Genomic DNA, 19,451 nt, shown 5'->3' with positions numbered 1-19,451 from the left:
GCGCATATTATTTCTGAATACATCAAGCACACATAAAATTTTTTATGTTTTCAGAACAAGTGTTATAGCAGAACTAACAGTTCGTGAGGTTTCCCTCTTGGAGAAATGGAACTTTTTATTTTATTGCAATTCAGCTGCACAGGCACCAGGGGGAGTAGTAGGTTCACATTTCGCAACAGCACTGACCAGTGCTTTTCTTCGTTTTGCAGCTGCACATATGGTAGATTATTATCATTTTATGGTTACAGTTATAAGCAATTTGGTAGAAAACGACAGCTAAATTATGCAGCGTTACTTTTATTTGTTTTAATTTTGTAATCTAAATATATTTCTTTAAATGGGAAAACAAAAGGCAAAATAATTTTTAGTGGTAAGTAACTTTTCCTGTGGCTTAGTCTTGTGCCACCCAGTGGAGCTTGCATTTCATTTTTAATCGATCTCTTGTGTATGATAGAAATTGGAGCATATAGCTGGGAGATTATGTCTGTATTCTGGGGAGTGAATATTTTCAGCCACATTATCATGACTCCAGCTACTTATTAAAAGGGAAATTTCACTGGCATTTGGATGGACAAATACATAAATTTAAAAATCCTCTACCATTTCCTAGAGACAGAACACTCCCAGATTTTATTCCAGGAAGCATCCCTAGAAATGCTGCCAAAACAAATTTACTTCCTTAAGCCCTATCAGGATTTGGTATAGTGCTACACAGACTGCTCACTGGGTGTAGGCATCATGGCCCATGGGCATCTTTACATAAAACGCCTTTTTGAGTTGAAGGAGCTAATGATGTGCCAGGGAAAAGATGTGTAGAATGCCTGCCTTGTTTGTTTGGGACTGGTATATTGAAAGGGAGTGTCAGATAATTAGTACCTGACACATGTATGAAGGTCATTGTAATTCAACTTTGAATACATATCTATTGTAAAAGGATAGATTTGGCTTGAATAAAAGGACTAAAATTTTTTTGCAGTATTTATTTAATTACATAACTACTTTCATTATTAAACCTTTCTTAGATATTTTTCTTGATTTCTTCAGCATTAATACCTGTTGATGCCTGTATGGTGATTTGCATATTTTCAAACACAGTCTATCATTTCTGTATCTTCTATATATTTCAGAGCCATTACCTCAACTAAGGGAAAGATATATTAAAGTAATGTAGTGCTTATAGTCTTTATTCTGTTCCTATGAACATGTCATGTCATGTCAGTGAGTTTACTAGTATGGGGGGTTATTTAGCATTTTTCATTGCTTTTAAGTTTTTAAAATTTTTTTAAAGATTTTATTTACCTGAGAGAGAATGTATGTGCAAGTGGGGGGAGGGGCAAAGGCAGAGAATCTCAAGCAAAGCCTGTGCTGAGCATGGAGCCTTATGCAGAGCTCAATCTCACAACCCTGAGACCACGTCCTGAGTCAAAACTAAGAGTCGGAAGCCTAACCAACTGCGCCACCCAGGCACCCCACTTTTAAGTTTTTTTTTAAACAGTTACACAAGTGATACAGATGGAACTAGAAAACAATTTATTTGTCTGTTAGAAAATTAAATATTACTGTAATCTTTTTGATGCCGGTTGGAAAAAAAGAAGAAATTTTACTTTGATGGATAATATAGTCCTTAATTTATTCAATGTGATTTCTTTTTTATTATATATGGGTAACCCTAACTTAATTCATTTGTATACTATGTGTCATTCTGGATTCACTTCAGAGGGTAATCAAGTCAGGAACTATTTGTCAAATGTTATTCTGTAGTAAAGTAAATTTTATATTTCCTTCAAATGAAAGTGGTATGTATTAGCACTTTCTTTATATTAAAGTGACATCATTCAACAATATTTGATGATGCTCTAAACAGTAGTACGATGTTAAAACTTGTTTGGAGCAGTAAACTTTTGATATTTAAGTATAAAAATCCAACCATATGATTTGAAGATACTGAGAACAATTTGAGAAGTTGGAGCTTTAGCAATAATCTTACTTAATGTTTTATAAGCCATGTAAGTCACAAAATCGTGCATATACTCTTCTGTGTAATAATCATGTTTCTAATGTGGGACTGCTCTAGAACCTCACATTACACTGCTCTTCTTGAATATAAGGTTATGGGAAGAGGTAGTGAAAACAGTAAGTTCCAGAACATTATCTTTAATGGTGAGTAAAAGAAGGGGGAAAGCCAGTGAAAGAAAGTTAAAAAGGAGCAATCAGTAAGGAGAAAGCAGATTGGGCCAGTAACTCAAAAACCAGGAGAGGAGATCTTTGAAGAGGAAGAAAGTGCTCAGCAAAGAGGATAAAACCCCAAGTCAGGTTGTTATATTTAGCAATTAATAGATTAGAGGATATTTGTCATGAACATACCGTAAAAATGTGACAGGACAGGGGCACCTGGGTGGCTTAGTCAGTTAAGCGTCTGCCTTTGGCTCAGGTCACGATCCTGGAGTCCCGGGAGCCCTGCATCAGGCTCCCCGCTCAGCAGAGAGTCTGCTTCTCCCTCTGCCCCTCACCCTGCTTCTGTGCTCTCTCTTTCACTCTCTCTCTCAAATAAACAAAATCTTTTTAAAAAATGCAACAGAACAGAAAAACTTATGATACTGGGCCAAAAATTAAATTGGAATGAGGAAGTTGAGTCAGTAAGTACAGATTAATCTTTTAGAGTTTTGGAGGAGAGAGAGATATTGGCAGCTTAAGAAAGTATTGTTTGAGGAGGGCTTTTCTTACAGTGCACTTAGTTGAAGGCTTATGCAAAGGAACCAGAAGCTGTTGAGATCATGGGAAAGATAAAATAATTTATAGGACAGTATCCAGATGACATGAAAGAGAGTCAAGTCAGAAACACGATGGAAAAGTTTGTCTTAGAAAGCATCCATTCATTCACTCCTTCCCTCATTCATTCAACATTCGTCAAATGCTGAGACCTGAGAGAATGATGTATTGAGATGGGAGTTGTGAAGAAGTTGGGGACATTTAATAAGATCATGTTGGCCATCTGCCTTTTCAGTGAAATATTTATGAAATGCTTGTTTTAGAGAAATACTTTCAGGTTGTATTTAAAAATGAGTAAAATTTTTTATTCCAAATGCAGTTGCTTAAGCTATTACTCCCGAGTTTTTCCATTATAAGTTTCTTCTTTATCCCCATCAGACAATGTTATAATTTATGTTTCAACTGTCAAGCATAATTTAGAAAATTTAAGAGGTGAAGGAAAGCCTATTTGGCCATAGTTGTACTCTTCTGTTCTTTCTTCCTTCCTGAGATTCCAAAATTTCTTCCTTCATTTCCTTCCTTTGTAGAGAACGTTTTGTTATTCTTTTAGAATAGATCTAAATTCCATTAGATGTCCTTCCTTTGAGAATTTCTTGATTTCTTCTGCACTTTTGAAGGATATTTTTGCTAGATATAGAATTCTGGGTTGATCGTTCTTTTAGCACTTGAGAAATGTTCCACTTCCTTTTGGCCCCTATGTTTTGTGATGAAAATACACCATCATTTGATTTTCCCCCCTTTAAATAAGTGCTGCTTCTCTCTTGCTTTCAAGATTTTTCATCTTTGGTTTTCAGAAGTTTGGTTATGATGTGTCTTGACACGGATTTCTTTGGGTTTATACTGTTGGGGCTTGCTCTACTTCTTGACTCTTGCCAAATTTGGAAATTTTTCAGGTATTAGTTCTTAATATATTTTTCCAGCTCTACCCTCTTTCTGCTCTCCTTCTAGGACTCCAATGATGCAAATGCTGTATCTTTTATTATAGTCCCACACATCCCTGAGGTTCTGTTCATTTTCTTTTTCAGCCTATTTTCTCTCTTTTGTTCTGATTGGATAATGTGTATTGTTCTCTCTTCAACTTCACCAGTTCTTTGCTGTGTCCTCTCCATTCTGTTGTTGAGCCTATCCAATAAGTTTTTATACTGGTTATTGTGTTTTTCAGCTCTAAAATTCCCATTTGATCATTCTTTATATTTTATATTTCTTTGCTGAGATTGTTTTCATTTGATTCAAGCATGTCTGTAATTGTTTATTGAAGCATTTCATGATGGCTGCTTTAAAATCCTTGTCAGATAATTCCAACATCTGTGTCATTTCAGTATTGGCATCTGTTGATTGTCTTTTCTCATTCAAGTTGAGATTATCCTGGCTCTTGGTATGGCAAGTGATTTTTAATTGCATTCTAGGCATTTGGGTGTTCTGATATAGTCTTACTTAAGTCATCCCTTGTAGCACATCTTTTCTGACATCACACCAGGGGGAAAAGAAGAGGCTTCCCCTCTTTAATTTTAGGTGGGGATGAAGGCTCAGCTCTTCCGTAGACCTCTGCTGATACCACCCTGGCTGAGAAGGGCGGGAGCTTCCCAAATGGCCTCCACTGTTACTGCTGCTAATGTGAAAGTCTTGGCTTTCCACTCAGCTTCCGCTTACACCACCCCACCAGGGAGGGACACTTCATTAAAGCTAGATGGGAGTTGAAATCCAGGCTCCCTGTGAGGCTTCTACTAATAATCATGAGTCTGAACAAGGTGGAGGAGGGAGCCATTACTGTCAGATAGGAATTAAAATCCTGGCTCCCCACTCAGTCTTCTCTGATAGCACCCCAGCAGAGAAGGGGATATGGGATAGAGGAACACCTAGAGATCCAGGCTTTTCGCTTAGCCTGGAGGTACGGGTGAGATTGCAGTGGTTTTCTGTGCAACTTGGCTAGAGTAAGGCAGTTCTTGCCTAAAAGTTTTCCATTTTGTTAGGCATCCTTTCCCCCCCTTTTTTGGCTAGTGGAACAGGCTTTTCTTAGATATTTTGAGTATGTCTCTGTCCATTGGCATTTCTGGGTTGTTGACTTCTCTAACACCCAGCCTAAGATATTTGAAGCAAAAAAAAAAAAAAAAAAAAAAAGTAGGCGAAACACCACCATGTTGTTCTCCAGGTTCTGAGGCCCCTAGCCTCTACCATCTTCTCTCCATCTTTCAGTATTCTTATGTTTGTTTTATATATGGTGTCCAGGGTTTTAATTGTACTCAGTGAGAGAAATAGGGAAAATTATGTTTATTCCATCTTACATGGAACCAGGAATCCCACTGTACTAATATCTTTTTTCTTAAAATTTTTTTTTTTTAGCCAGGGCACCTGAGTGACTTAGTCTGTTAAGCATTCATCCAACTCTTGATTTCAGCTCAGGTCTTGATCTCAGGGTCGTGAATTTGAGTCCTGCATTGGGCTCCATGCTGGACATGGAGTCTACTTCAAAAAAAAAATTTTTTTTTTTTTGGCTATTGACATTGACTCAACTTTCTAAACTCATCCTATTATAGTTAGATGACTTACCTTAGTGCAAAAGAGGCTATTTTCCCTCCTCCCAATGCAGACATGGGTGCATTGTTTTAGTAGGCAGAGACTATAGAAAGTTTCTGCTTCCTGGTGGAACTGTTTAAAACAGTCAAAAAATATAGTAGAAATCATTGGCTTTAACTATTCTGTTCATTACTTTTGAATTTTATGATAGATCCAATTCTCTTTTGTTAAGCGTATATAGATTAAATTTAAAAAAAAAAACCTAGGTCTCAGGGATTGTTCTTTTAAATGTGGCCTCTTAGATTAATTTATTTAGTAGTCAATAGTGTTAAAATAGTTAAGTCAAAACCTAACTCATGATTTTAATGACACTGTAAAACTTTTCTCCTTGAATGTTTTGAGCTATTTTTCTGTAACATTTCTTGAGTGGAGGGTCAAGCAAATAATCTGGTTCTTTACCAGTTTTTAAAATATCATTCTGCTAAACAGTCCACATAAGCTCAATTATATTAGGAACCAGTGAAGTGAAGTTGTTCATAAAATGCTTTATTACCTTCAGTCTTTGCAGCATTTGCTGAATTTAGATAATAAACCTGCACATAGAAGTTACTTAATTTTTCTCTGAGCAATAATTTACATTTGTGAGCAGTAGACTCCGTCACTTTCAAAGAGGCAAGAAATGAGATACTCCTACACTTTTTCCAGTTTAACCTTAAAATGTTGGGTGTGATTCCATTCTATAAGGAATCTCCTTTTTCACTCTAGTTATCAATACTGTTATATGGACATCGTTTGATTTTTACTTAGAATTATTATACTGGGTCATATTTTCATACTTCATGAAAAAGTACGTGCAACTCTGGCGAGAGTGCTGTCCCCCAAGGTCATAGCTAATGGTCTGGCAAAGTTAGACTGAATTCAGAAATCATACTGCAGACATAGGCTTAACAGTGTGCTTGGGCAAGGTAGAGGTTGGATATTTGAAAGTAGAAGAGAAAAATGTGGTCGCTTACATTTCCCATGGACTCTTCCCCCAGTATAAATTCTCAAACCCTATAGGTAGTGTTTGCTAATTGTTATTACTTCAGCAGCCAGTCACAATAGAAATGTTATAGTGCTCTGAAAATCCAGAATATTGTTTCCTTCTAAAGAAGAAAATGGGTTATTTCATATCTCCTATTTTATTTTTTATATGCTTCTTTCCAAAACAAAAGAAGTTGACCAAAGGAGAGAAAAAAGCCCATCATACTCTAAAGATGGGTGAAAGGGAAGAAGAGGAGTCGGATAGTGTGTTATATACTTTGGTATAAAGGAGAACAGGCTTTTTCCCACTGAAACCGAGGAAGAGGGAGGGTAATTAGAAAGACATGCATACTCAACTTCCCAGAACAGCCATCAGGATCACTCAGAAGGAAGCTTGTTAAAAATGTAGAATCTTGGGCCCTACCTCAGATCTACTGAATCAGTATCTGCTTTCTAACAAGATTCACAGGTGATTTCTGGGTGCATTACTGTCTAGGAAACACTGAGCTAGTCTAGGACTTTACTCCAAATCCTAGCTCACTGACAGAGTAACCTTAGGTAAATTGTTAACCGTTCTGTACAATAAATTTATTTGTAAAATGAGACTAATAATAGTACTTAATGGTTTTTTCCTTTTGATGAGAATTAAGTACAATGTCTTTAAAACACTTAGAAGTGCCCTGCCCCCAAGTAAAGCCATCCACAGATGCTCTAACGCAGGTATCTATTCCTGGTAATAAGCATTTATTTTATATCTGACTCTCAGAACTCTACTGAGGAATCTGAAGAAGTGAGAGATGACAAACACAAAAATTGTAAGAGCTGGAAGATGAACTGTATGAGGAAAATACAATACCAGTGGATTCCTTAGTTTAAAAAAGAAGAACAAGGGATCTCTTAAACTCAGTTTACATTTCCACTTGGAAATGAATGGTCTTACATAGTAGCATAAATAGTTCAAGTAGAGAAAGGAATATGAAGAAAGGGAAGTATTATGTATATTGATATTGATAGTTCATGGAGGGTTTTAATTTAATGACAAGAATGAAACTCTCCAGCTTGAAGATAGGAAGCAGAATGAAATGAGTTCTAAGGAGCTTTTAGCGTGTTCCTCATGGCTAGCTAGTAGCTCCCACCAGCTTGGTATGTTTAGCTCTGCTCACAAAGCATTATACACACAACTTACTGGCCATTCAGAGTCTAGAAAACTTGGTGTGCAGACAGTTTTCAGTGGTGTGTATTGTCAGGAATATACCCTTTCTGAAACTGGAAATTTTCTTCTTTTTTAAAAAATATTTTTTTTATGTATGTATGTATGTATGAAAGATGGAGAGCACAAGCCAGGGGGAGAGGCAGAGGGAGAAGCAGACTCCCCACTGAGCAGGGAGCCCGATGCAGGGCTCCATCCCAGGGTCCTGGGATCATGACCTGAATCGAAAGCAGATGTATAACAGACTGAGCCACCAATGTGCCCCGAAACTGGAAATTTTCAAGTGTTAATCATTGTTACCACAGTTCACCTTATAATGGTTGGGGGCGGGGTGAGATGACAGCCTTCTTTTTCTGCAATTCTGAACTAGTTCCTGTAACTCAAAAAAGTCTGAACGATTTAAAGCAGCCTTCCAAATGGAGAAAATACTTCTCCTTTGGGTGTAGCTGAAACATGGAACCTTTAAACAAAAGATAAATTTTTAAGCAAGTTAGAAGCAAGAAAAATGCATGGCTTTCAATAGAGCTGTTTTTGCAGCCTTGTCTTTAATGTCTACCATGAATGCTTGTGTGAGAGTATCATGTGAAAAGGAAACTCGAAAGAAATCAAAATTCTGGTCAGTCTGGCACATTAATTGCCTGCCTTTTAGGATATCTGAATATGAACTTTTAATTGTGTCTAAGTGTCCTTCCCCTTAAACCTCCAGTCTCATTGTGTGGTTGGTTTCCTGAAACCTCAGGGTCTGCTGATCTGAGCAAAGACAAACTCTGACGTAGCTAAGTTCTGAGTCTGTTTCAGCCCCATCCTGTTTTGCAACTCTGCAGAAAGTAAGGTAGAAACTATGATGCTTAGAAAACTAAAAAAGCTAGTTAATTACTCTAATTAGATATCTTTCTGTGGCTCCTGTTTTTGTTGCTGTTTCCAGAAGAAACTGGGTGAGGCATTTCTCTTCTTTTGTAAATGTCCAGAATACTGAGTTTTTCCCTGTTTGTTTTGGAGATTTGTTCCTCTCCCCAACAGATTACAATCATCAGGAAATTGAAGAATACTGCGGCCTTGCACTGAATTTGCCATTTAATTAAAAGGAAAATTTCAGACTTTCATCCCTGGATTGTACTCCAGCACAGAGCACAACTTAATAAAAGGGTACAAACATTTATGTGAAGTTCTTATCTAGCTCTGCTAATCAATTCATCTTAGTATCAGTTTTTCTTTTACCAATAATCCATTTTTAATTGCATATATTGTCATGGAGTACCAAACTAGTTATGTAATTTGGACTTCTGTTCATCTCAGACAGTGTATATTTTTTTTGAAAGGGGGGAAGAGGAAATGATTGTGAGGTGAGAAATATGACTTGGTCAGAAGCCATATTTGCTTCAAGATGGGAAATCTCATGAGATAAAGACAACTTTATGTTTTTAATGAATCAGTATTTTTTTAGCCATCCTCTTGGTGAGTTTAAAGAATATATGGCCTGTCTATGGTTTGTTTGAATTCCCAACCCAAAACAAGCATGAAATTCAATAGACACCCCTTTACTTTGTTCATTTCACTAACGTTTTTGAAGTGCCTGCTGTATACTAGAGAGGTACCAAAATTAATATACTAGGATTTCCAGGAGCACACAGGCCACTTCAGGTGGTAGTAATATCAAATAATTTTAGCTGTATGTTATTTACTATAATAAAGGTGTTTAACTCTGCCTGGGAGTTCAGAGATGAAGGACGAGAGGGCATAAGGGTAAATTTGAAAGGATAATCAGGAATTTTGTAGGTATAAGAATAGGTAAAACATTCTAAGTAGAATACACAGTATATGCTCTCTTTATATATTACGTCGTGTATAGGTGTTCAGAGTAAAGGGAATACCTGCCATAAGTGAAAATCTTCGAGGTCTTTATATTCCCTGGGAATCTTGCGACTAAATGGATTGCATTGCAGTTGGACCCTCATGGTCACCTGTTTTTGTCTCAAGGTGACCCTGAGTAAAACATCTCTTTTTGTCCAGAAGCCAGAAACTTCTCTTTTTGATGTGAGAAATAACATAACTGCGTCTACCAAAACAATGGGGGAGATGGTGACTAACTAAGTAATGTCAGACTTGTGTTCTGGCAAGGGTTACCAGTAGCCTCCTCAGCTCTCCGTCTTTAACGGGTATGGACTCTGCTGCTCTGGACACAGTTGACGACATCTTTTTTATTGATTCCTTTATATGTCATTGTTATATTGGCCCCCTTGTCTCCTTTCATTGGCCTGCGCTTTATATGTCATTGTTATATTGACCCCCTTGTCTCCTTTCATTGAGAAGATTTCTTTCTGCAGGTGGCTTTCCCTTGTTCTTCAGTCACTTGTTTCCTTGGGGAGTGCTAGCATAGCACGACATAATGTTCTTGCCATTATTTCCATCATTCGTTATTGTAAATATGTGTTTGATTACCTGCCTTTCTCCTGGATGATAAGCTCCCTGAAGGAGATAGTGTTGCTGTTGTTTATCACTATATGTCTAGCATCTGGCACAGTCTCAAATGTTAATATACTCAGTAAATGTGTTTATTCAATAAATATTTATTGATTACATATTATGTAGGCTAAGGAATTTGGCAATAAACAAAACATGAATATTCCTGCTCTCTGGAGCTTATTGTTGAATGAAAAAATGAATTAACAGATGAATGAATGAAACCACACATTCCTTGGACAATGTTACACACTCATGTGTTCAGCCACCACATAAAAGTGATTAACTCTCAAATTCTCTATTTCTACTGAGACCTCTTTTCTGAATTCCAGGCCCCAGGATCCAAGGGTCCTGCATCAACCATCTCAAGTGAATGCTCCCCAAGCATCTCCAACTCGTTGTGTCTAAAGCTTGCTCCCCCTTCGCCCAAACCTTTGCTTTATTGTGTATTCTCCGTCTTGTTAAAGGGAACTGTGCATCTAGTAATACATCTTGTCAGCCAGTTCATTAACTGACAATGTCTTAAATTTCCCTTTAAAACCCCAACCCCCCTAATTTCTACCACCGTTCAATTTCAGGTCTCTTGTGTCTCTTGCTTAGACTGTTGTAGCAAGTTTCTAACTGTTTGCTTTAATTCTGGTCTTAAGTTTTCCAGTCCACCCTTCACATGCCTACCAAAGATATCTTTATAAAATGCAAATTGGTTGTAAGACATCAATGCATTATATAGAAATAAAATTCAATAACTTAGTATAACATTCCAGATCTGGCCCCTGTTTGCCTCTGCAGCCTCTTTGACACATTCTTCCTACTTATGACCAGTTAACCATCCATGCTGTGCTACTCACAGTTCCCTTAGTGTGCATATCAGTTTCATTTCTCCATGCCTTTGCTCCTGATGATTTTTTAGCTGAGGGTCCGCCCCCATCCTGCCTATCCAGTGCATCAATATACTCTTTTTCCAAAATTCATTGCTGGGCTCACATCTGCTCTGCTTTGGTCTTTCCTTACTGCCCCCCTGCAGTATTGTCAAAATGACCACATACCCCCACTTTAAAAAAAAAAAAAAATCTCAATTGTATCCTGTGTTTAAATGCTTCTCCTAGAACATGTTATCCTTATTTGTTTAAATCTCTTTCTCAGCCCCTTGATATCATTTTCCCCTCCCCTTGATATCATTTTCCCCCTTTATTGAGATATATTTGACATATAACATTGTGTAAGTTTAAGGTGTACAGCGTGATGATTTCATATATGTTTATGTTACAGAATGGTTACCATAATAAGGTTAGTTTACACATCCATTACCTCCCTTATTTGTGTGTGTGTGTGTGTGTGTGTGTGTGTGTGTGTGTGCTGAGAACACTTAAGATCTGTTCTTTCAGCAACTTTCAAGGATATATGGTACCTATTATTAACTGTAGTTAACATGCTGCATATTAGATTCCCCAGAACTTATGCATCTTAAAACTGGAAGTTAGTATACCACCATCACTCATATCCTCCAACCCCCAGCCATTAGCAACTACCGATCTACCTTCTGTTTTTATAAGTTCAGCTTTTTAGATTCTACGTATAGATAAGATCATAGAGTATTTGTCTTTCTCAGTCTGACTTATTTCACTTAGCATAATGTCCTCAGGGTTCATCCATATTATTGCAAGTAGGAAGACTAATTTCTTTTTTAAACCTGAATAATATTCCTGTGTGTGTTTCTGTGTTTCACATTTTTAACTCCATCTGTTGACAGACATTTAGGTTGCTTCCATGTCTTGACTATTGTAAATAACGCTGCAATGAACCTAAGGACGTAGATATCACTTTAAGATAGGACTTCATTTCCTTCAGATGTATACCCAGAAATAAGATTGCTAAATCATATATAGTACATCTATTTTTAATTTTGGGGGGAACTTCCATACTGTTTTTCATAGTGGCTGTACCAATTTACATTCCCACCAACAGCACGCCAGAATTCCCTTTTCTCTACATCCTTGCTAACACTTTTTATCTCTTGTGCCCTTGATCTCTTTTCAAAAAATCTATTGAACGTATGCTCTGTGCTCTGCGCTATGCTAAGTGCTTTTCATTTATTAGCTCATTTATATTCATAGTTGCCCTGTGAGGTGAGGTAGGTATTATCATCTCCAGATGAGGATGTCAGAGAAGTTACTTATCCAAAGTTACATTATTACTGAATGCCAGAATTAAGATTTGAGCCAGGAATGTTGGGTGACACATAAGCCTGTGCTCTAGTCACTCTACATTACTGCTTTTGTTAAATGACTGGAAGAAATCTTGACAAGCTTTTTTAAAATGATCTTTTGCTACCCTGGATATGCCTATCTTTGGCTTAAAGGATAGGTCTATTGTCAGATCATACTAACCGTTTGTCACCTGACTTAATGACCATGGATACATGGAGTTGTAGAGAGCTCTCAGCAGTCTGACCTGATGCTTACGATTTTGCTTATCCCCATGGAACTTATGGTAGAAGTAGAAAGACAAGAGGAGACTGAATAATAGTAAAATGAAGAAAACAAAAAAATACAACAAAACAAGTTTTTCTGCAACTATTTATTTTGGCAATTTTCAAATATATAGAAAAGTTGACTGAGTAGTGCAGTGAACCACCATATGTATGCTACCTCAATTTCACAGTTGTTGACATTTTGCTATATTTGTTTCATGTCCTCGCATATATTTGCTTTTATTTTTATTACAAATCTACATAAATATATATCTACATAAACTTACATAAATATGAATAAATTTATTTGCTTACATATATAAAAATTTATTTGCTTTTTTTTTTCTGAGTCAAGTGTCATATGTCACCTAGAATACTTCACATTCATTTCCTAAGAATAAGAATATTTCTCTTCATAATCCACATTATGATACTTAACAAAATTAGCAGTAATTCTATAATACCAACTGTTGAATCAATATTCCAATTTCCCTAATTGTTCCAAGAATGTCTTTTATAGCTATTTTTCCCCTGAGCTAGGGTCCAGTCATGTCCATGGGTTGCATTTGATTGTGTCTTCAGTCTCTAACCTCCAACCCCCAAGACATGGACTTTTGAAGAGCTTGAAGAGTTCTTTACAAAATCTCCCACATTCTGGATTTGTCTGATTGGTTCTTTGTGCTGTAATTTAATTTGTTCCTTTGTTCTCATTTCTTTGAAATGGGGATTAGATTTACAGATTTGATATAATTCAAATAAAACATTTGGCAACAATTTCATAGGCAGTATTGCCTACTCTGTACATTAGGAGGCATATAATTTTTGCTTTTTTCGCTATTGGTGATCTTAAATTAATTCACTTTGGGTAATGACTACCAGATTTCACCACTTAAAGGCACATTTTCTTCTTCGCTCTAAGTAATCTTGACACCTTATATCTTATTTATTAATCTTTCACCTACTAGTTTCAGTCCCCATTAATGATCCTTGTCTGAATGAGTTATTACATTAGGGGTTATGAAATAGTGATTTTTAAAATTTGACCATTCCTTTCAAGTAATTAGCTAGGATTCTTCTGGAAAGAAGGGCTTTACCTTTTTTCCCTTTCGTGCTTTTCTGTCTTTTTGAAGTATCACCATGAACTGGTAAATATGTATTTATTAAATTTGCTGTTAGAGTCACTCCTTCCAATGCTCATATTGTCCCAAATTTGACTAATGAGAGTTTCCATCAGGGTTGCTTCTATTCCATTTGACCAGCCCCCATCTATTTCTCTTTGCACACTTTTTTTGCAATATAACATAGCAATATGTTTCAAGCTTACTTTGTATTTTCCATACCACAGAATGGGAATTAGCCATTTTTCCAAAGAGTCATGGTTCCAGAAAAGGAGAATTTTTGTGCTTTTTATGTGTTATTGTTTTTTAGTTTAATGATTCTCCCTTTTTTCTTGTCACATAGACCTTTCTTCATTGAGTTCTGTATTAAATCAGGATTACTAAGTACCAGATCCCAGTATCCCAAATATCCAGGACAAGGGTGGGATGGGGTAAAAGAGTGGTCTTTGCTATGCCAGAGGAAATTTTCCAGCTTAAGGCAATCATTTCCTACTTTGGCAGCCTACTGGTAATATATCCTGTCTCTGGTCCTTCTCCCTCCACCTCTGATTTTTCTCTTTTTCTTTCTCCGTATCTCCCTATTCATTTACTTTGACCTTTACTTGTACTTACCTATATAATGCATTTTGGAGTTAAGGATTTAAGCTTTACAAAATGACCATTTCCAGAAGCTATTTCAGCTAATTAATTTGATGTTTAGGTTTTGATATGATCTTGCTTAATATTAATTTATACTTATTTATCTTATGAAGATTTCTTTCTTTGATGAGGTTGTGATGACTGCTGTTTCTTTCAGTTCTTGAATGGTGGTTGGCCAGATTACCTGTATGTTATATTCTTTTTTTTTTTTTTTTTAAGATTTTATTTATTATTTGTCAGAGCACAAGCTGTGGGAGAGGCAGAGGGAGATGCAGGCTCCGCACTGAGCAAGGAGCCTGATGCGGGACTCAATCCCAGGACCCTGGGATCATGACCTGAGCCAAAGGCAGACCCCTAATCAACTGAGCCACCCAGGTGTTCCCTGTATGTTAGATTAGTCATGGTTTGGTGTACACCTTCCCTTAGATTGGATTTTCTGCATCTGTTGCATTCTTTTCTGTCATTTGGCCAGGATTGAGTTAAATATGTCTGTTTTCTCACTGTGTTCCCACCCCCACATCAGTGAAGAAAGCATTTTACCCACATTTTCCTTACGTAAATCTCTCTCTCCAGATGAGGGGTGAAGTCTCATTGTCTAAGGGAGGAAGGAAGATTATTGTCTGGACGTATATTTTGGATTTTCCAGTAAAAGGGGGACATTTCAAAATCTGGTGAATCAAGACTGATATAAAAAAATGATTAAGGATAGGACTGCCTGTTTTTATATTCTGCTGCATACATGTGTTTAAATGAATTTGCCTATAATTTGTCTTCAAATGCTGACATTTAACTCTTAGGCTGTGTAATTGTGCTGGCTTTTTCCAGAGTAAAATTCTTATTCTGCATCCAAGCTAATATGTTCATCTACTATAAACATTACTGCCTATGGTAACAGCCAGACTAAAAAATTCTTTTTATATACATCATAGCTGGCAGGAACTCTTGGGACCATCACACATCATTCTCGTCTTTTGAAGCTAACTGACAAAAAGCATGGCAATGTAGAACCAGCCTGGTCTGACATAAATTGACTTTGAAATCATATTAGCTTATTTAGAACACTGTTCATTCTGTTGTTATTGTTTTTAAGATACTGAGTATTCAACAAGCTCTTCTAATTAATGTATTCTTTAAACTTAGTAATCTATCCTTTTATTAGAACCGCTCCTCTTCTACAAGTCATCTCTGGCTTCATTTTTTGTTAAAGGTTAATAATGAGAATAATGAAGCAATTGGTTATTTATGCAGTCATGATTGGCAAAAGTTATTAGAACAGAAACCTGCCCAGAGGCGATGATTAGGTTATGAAAATGTTAAGGAATACTGAAACCAGTCACCATTTTTGACATTTACGAAATACTGTTCCCACCCTTAATCATAATGACCTGTTGTAAAAGTATTTGTACAGAATAATCTCATTGGACAGTAATTTTTATACCAATAGCGTACATAATGAAGTGCAAGGGGGGAGATTTGGAAATGATCTGAAAGAAAAATGGGCCTTGGGAGGAAATTACCACAATGAGAAGAAACAGAACTCTCTCTTGGATGGAACTGTCTCCCACACACCTGATCTACTCAGTTAGGTGACCTTTCCAATCAGCATCTTCATCTTGAGCACTTTGCAAGTTTGAGGAGCTGTAGGAGAGGGTACCCCTAGTTAGGTTGCTATGTTCTTCATATTAGATTATGAAAAATGTAGAGAGGTATATGGGCAGAAAATTTCCTGAGGATGGTTTTATTCATGAAACATAGACTTAATTGACATTATAAAAAAACAAAACAAGACAAAAATCTAATTATGATCTCTTTATGTTTAATATGGTTAGAACTTTCTTTGTAAATTAGGCAGTAATTATTTTTACCACAACAGTATTATCACTTCTACTCTGCATTTTTTGTAGCAGTTTTATTGAGATAGAACACACACAATAAAATTGACCCTTTTGAAGTGTCCAATTCAGTCTATGGCCATACCACTCTGAATGCACCCAGTCTGGTCTGAAGTATGCAATTCAGTGGTTAAAAGCTGTGCAAACACAACCATCTAATTCCAGAACATGTTCATTACCGACCCCCAGAACCAGTACCCATTAGCAGTTGTTCCCTCTTCTCCCTCCCCAACTCTGGCTGCTAGCAAACACTAATGTACCTTCTGTCTATATGGATTTGCCTATTCTGGACATTTTTTTTCCTTCAGCTTTTCTCATGTAATATTTACTTCAGAATATTGGAGAAGAGGACAGAAAGTGAACATGGATGAATAAAACTTATTTGTGGTCTTGTATACTTAGAACTGAGTATTCTTTCCCCTAGTTCATTGGAATAGGTATTTAAAACAATAACAATGACAAAAAAAAAACCAACAACATCTTTATATAAATAAAATCATACAATATGTGGCCTTTTGAATCTGTCTTCATTAGTATAATGTATTCAAAGTTCATCCATATTGTAGCAGGTGGCAATACGTTGTTTCCTTTTATGGCTGAAGAGTATTTTGTTGTATAGATATACCACATTTAGTTTATCCATTTATCACTTGGTGACATTTGGGTTGTTTTCAATGTTTCACTATTATGAAGAATGCTACTCTGAATATTCACGTACAAGTTTTTGTGTGGACGTGTATTTTTTATTCTCCTGTGCTTATACCAAAATGTGCAGTTGCCGAGTTATATGTAACTCAATGCCTAACGTTTGAGGGCACTGCTAAATTGTTTTCCAAAGCAGCAGTGCCATGTTACATTCCCATTAGCTATATAGGAGGGTTGTAATTTTTCCACATCCTTGTCAAAGCTTTTTATTGTTAGTCTTTTTGATGATAACCTTCCTTGGAGAGGCAAAGTAGTATCTCATATTGTGGTTTTGATTTGCAGTTTCCTAATGTTTAATGATATTGGGCATATTTTCTTGTGCTGCTTGGACATTTGTGTATTTCCTTTTTTTTTTTTTTAAAAAGATTTTATTTATTTTTTTGATAGAGATAGAGACAGCCAGCGTGAGAGGGAACACAAGCAGGGGGAGTGGGAGAGGAAGAAACAGGCTCATAGCGGAGGAGCCTGATGTGGGGCTCGATCCCATAATGCCGGGATCACGCCCTGAGCCGAAGGCAGATGCTTAACTGCTGTGCCACCCAGGCGCCCCTGGACATTTGTATATTTTCTTTTGGAAAATGTCTCTTCAAGTTCATTGCCCATTTTTAATTAGGTAAAATGGTTCCTTATTGTTGAATCCTACAATGTCCTTATATATTCTGAATACTGGTCCCTTATCATCTGTATGATTTGCAAATATTTTCTCTCATTCCAGAGGTTGTTTTTCCAATTTCTTAATAGTGTCCTTTGAAGCAAAAGTGGCTTTTTTTTTGCTTTATTTTTTAAATTTCGAAGTCCAGTTTATGTATTTATTCTTGGGTTTCTGTACTTTCAGGTGACCATTGCAAATCCAAGGTTATGAAAATTTATTTTTATGAGTTTTACAGTTTTAGCTCTTATATTTAGGTCACTGATCCATTTTCAGTTAGTTTTTGTATATTGTGTGAGATAGGAGTCTAACTTCATTCTTTTGTATGTTTGTTTTTATCCATTCACATGTAAAGATTTGAGAGAGAAATTTCTCTTCAAATGAGATGACCATTGCTACTCTCTTTGCGAATTACTGGTTGTTTTTTTTTTTTGGATAGATGTACTGTGTTCATCTACTTGCGCTCTCACCAAATATGGTTGCATTTTTGTCTCTCTTTTTTTTATTGGAATCTGAAAAGCAGCACTGATAGATACAGTTTGAATCAATTTATTCAGTTTTTTCCCTTAATTTGCAATCTCACCTCTTCAGCTACAGTATAGAGAATGCCAAGAACTTCTAAGTCTCTATCAGAAATATCTATCAGAACAGCAAGAGAAGCTCACCATGTCTCTCTCAGAACTTGGTGCTGCTAGAATGCAGGAACAACAGGTAAGTGTCTTTATTTTTACCTTTTCTTGACTTTAATGGATCACCAAGATGTCAGAAGAATCATTTGCCTTTACTTTGAGTCACAGACTATAACATTGTCTTAAAGCATGTAAGTATAGCATAGGATTGAGTTAGTATCATTTCTTCTTCTTTTTTTTTTTTTTTTCATCTCCTGTTCCTGGGGCCCAGAGGTCAGGAATGATTACTTGAAGCAGGCTGTGGGTCAGTGGGAAAGCTCCTAGTTGTAATAAAGCACAGCGGGAATGGTAAAGAAAACTCACTGCTCTGTTGCTTAATGAAGAAGATCAGGTGGGCTGTTTGTTACTCATTGTCTTTATGGAAAACACTAATGAGCCTTTCCTAACTCAAGTTTACATTTTTAGAATAATAAAAGTAACTTGGCGACTTATGAAATATTTAATTGGAGAAAATTGGAATATTTTGCATAATTTTATGTTTGTATGTATATTATTAATCACATAAGTATATATGAAAGTCTTTGAATATAACATTTATATACATATCATTAAATGGTATATGTTGTATAATTAAATGACAGTTCAGAACCCTGCCAGTTGTGATGTGAAACAAGTCCTAAAACTTACTTCTTGCCCTCTAACAAGTGATATTTGGTATCTTTTTCATATCCAAATAAATTTAAATCTTCAAACGTACGAGAACAGTAAGTCTTATATACTAAAGCATTGCAGAAAAAAAACTGTGCAGTAGGGTCCAAGCAATTCATATTAAGTATTAAAGCCTGGCTAATGTGCTGAAGTGTTATCTTCCCCTTTTGAATAATATCAGGTCCTGTGAATGGTTTTTTGCAACCCTTCTAAAGAACATCATTGCTGTTCAGCCTAGAGACCACTATCTCACATAGGTTGGGTTTGGGCCAAGAAAACTTCAGTTTTTGAACTTAAAGTTTAGACTCATGGAAAGGTTAAGATAATAAATAATAATTTTGCTGGAATGTTGTGTAGCTCAGATTTATAACATATCCTTGTTTTGAAGTCACAAGATTTATAAGAAATGGCCTCACCTGGCTGTCCAGTCAGTAGAGCATGTGACTCGATCTCGGGATGGTGAGTTCAAGCAAGCCCCATGTTGGGCGTAGAGATTACTAAGAAAAATAAATGAACTTTAAAAAAATGGCGCAAGTATTCTAACTTGAAATAGTTTCTTTTGTTCTGTTTTCTGAAAAGCCTGGGCTATAAGATGAGGCAGAGGATGGTGGCAGCTAGTCTTGATGGTTTAGCTGGATTTTCCCTGCCACTTTGAAAGCAGGGCA

The 19,451-nt window shown here is 36.4% G+C and overlaps 1 protein-coding gene across 8 annotated transcripts in view; it reads left to right on the top strand.

The window, feature by feature from the left end:
* Window positions 1-19,451, top strand: part of KIAA1328 (KIAA1328 ortholog) — a 335,798-nt gene that overhangs the window by 103,231 nt on the left and 213,116 nt on the right. For all 8 annotated transcript variants that reach the window (XM_026496213.4, XM_057313119.1, XM_026496212.4 and 5 more), the window contains one exon: window positions 18,033-18,160. In XM_026496213.4, coding sequence (XP_026351998.4) covers window positions 18,033-18,160 — 128 coding nt within the window. The remainder of the gene's footprint in view (window positions 1-18,032; window positions 18,161-19,451) is intronic.

This window comes from Ursus arctos, unplaced genomic scaffold, assembly GCF_023065955.2.
Source record: "Ursus arctos isolate Adak ecotype North America unplaced genomic scaffold, UrsArc2.0 scaffold_17, whole genome shotgun sequence".
NCBI lineage: Eukaryota > Metazoa > Chordata > Mammalia > Carnivora > Ursidae > Ursus > Ursus arctos.
This window is presented reverse-complemented; position numbering and strand designations above follow the sequence as displayed.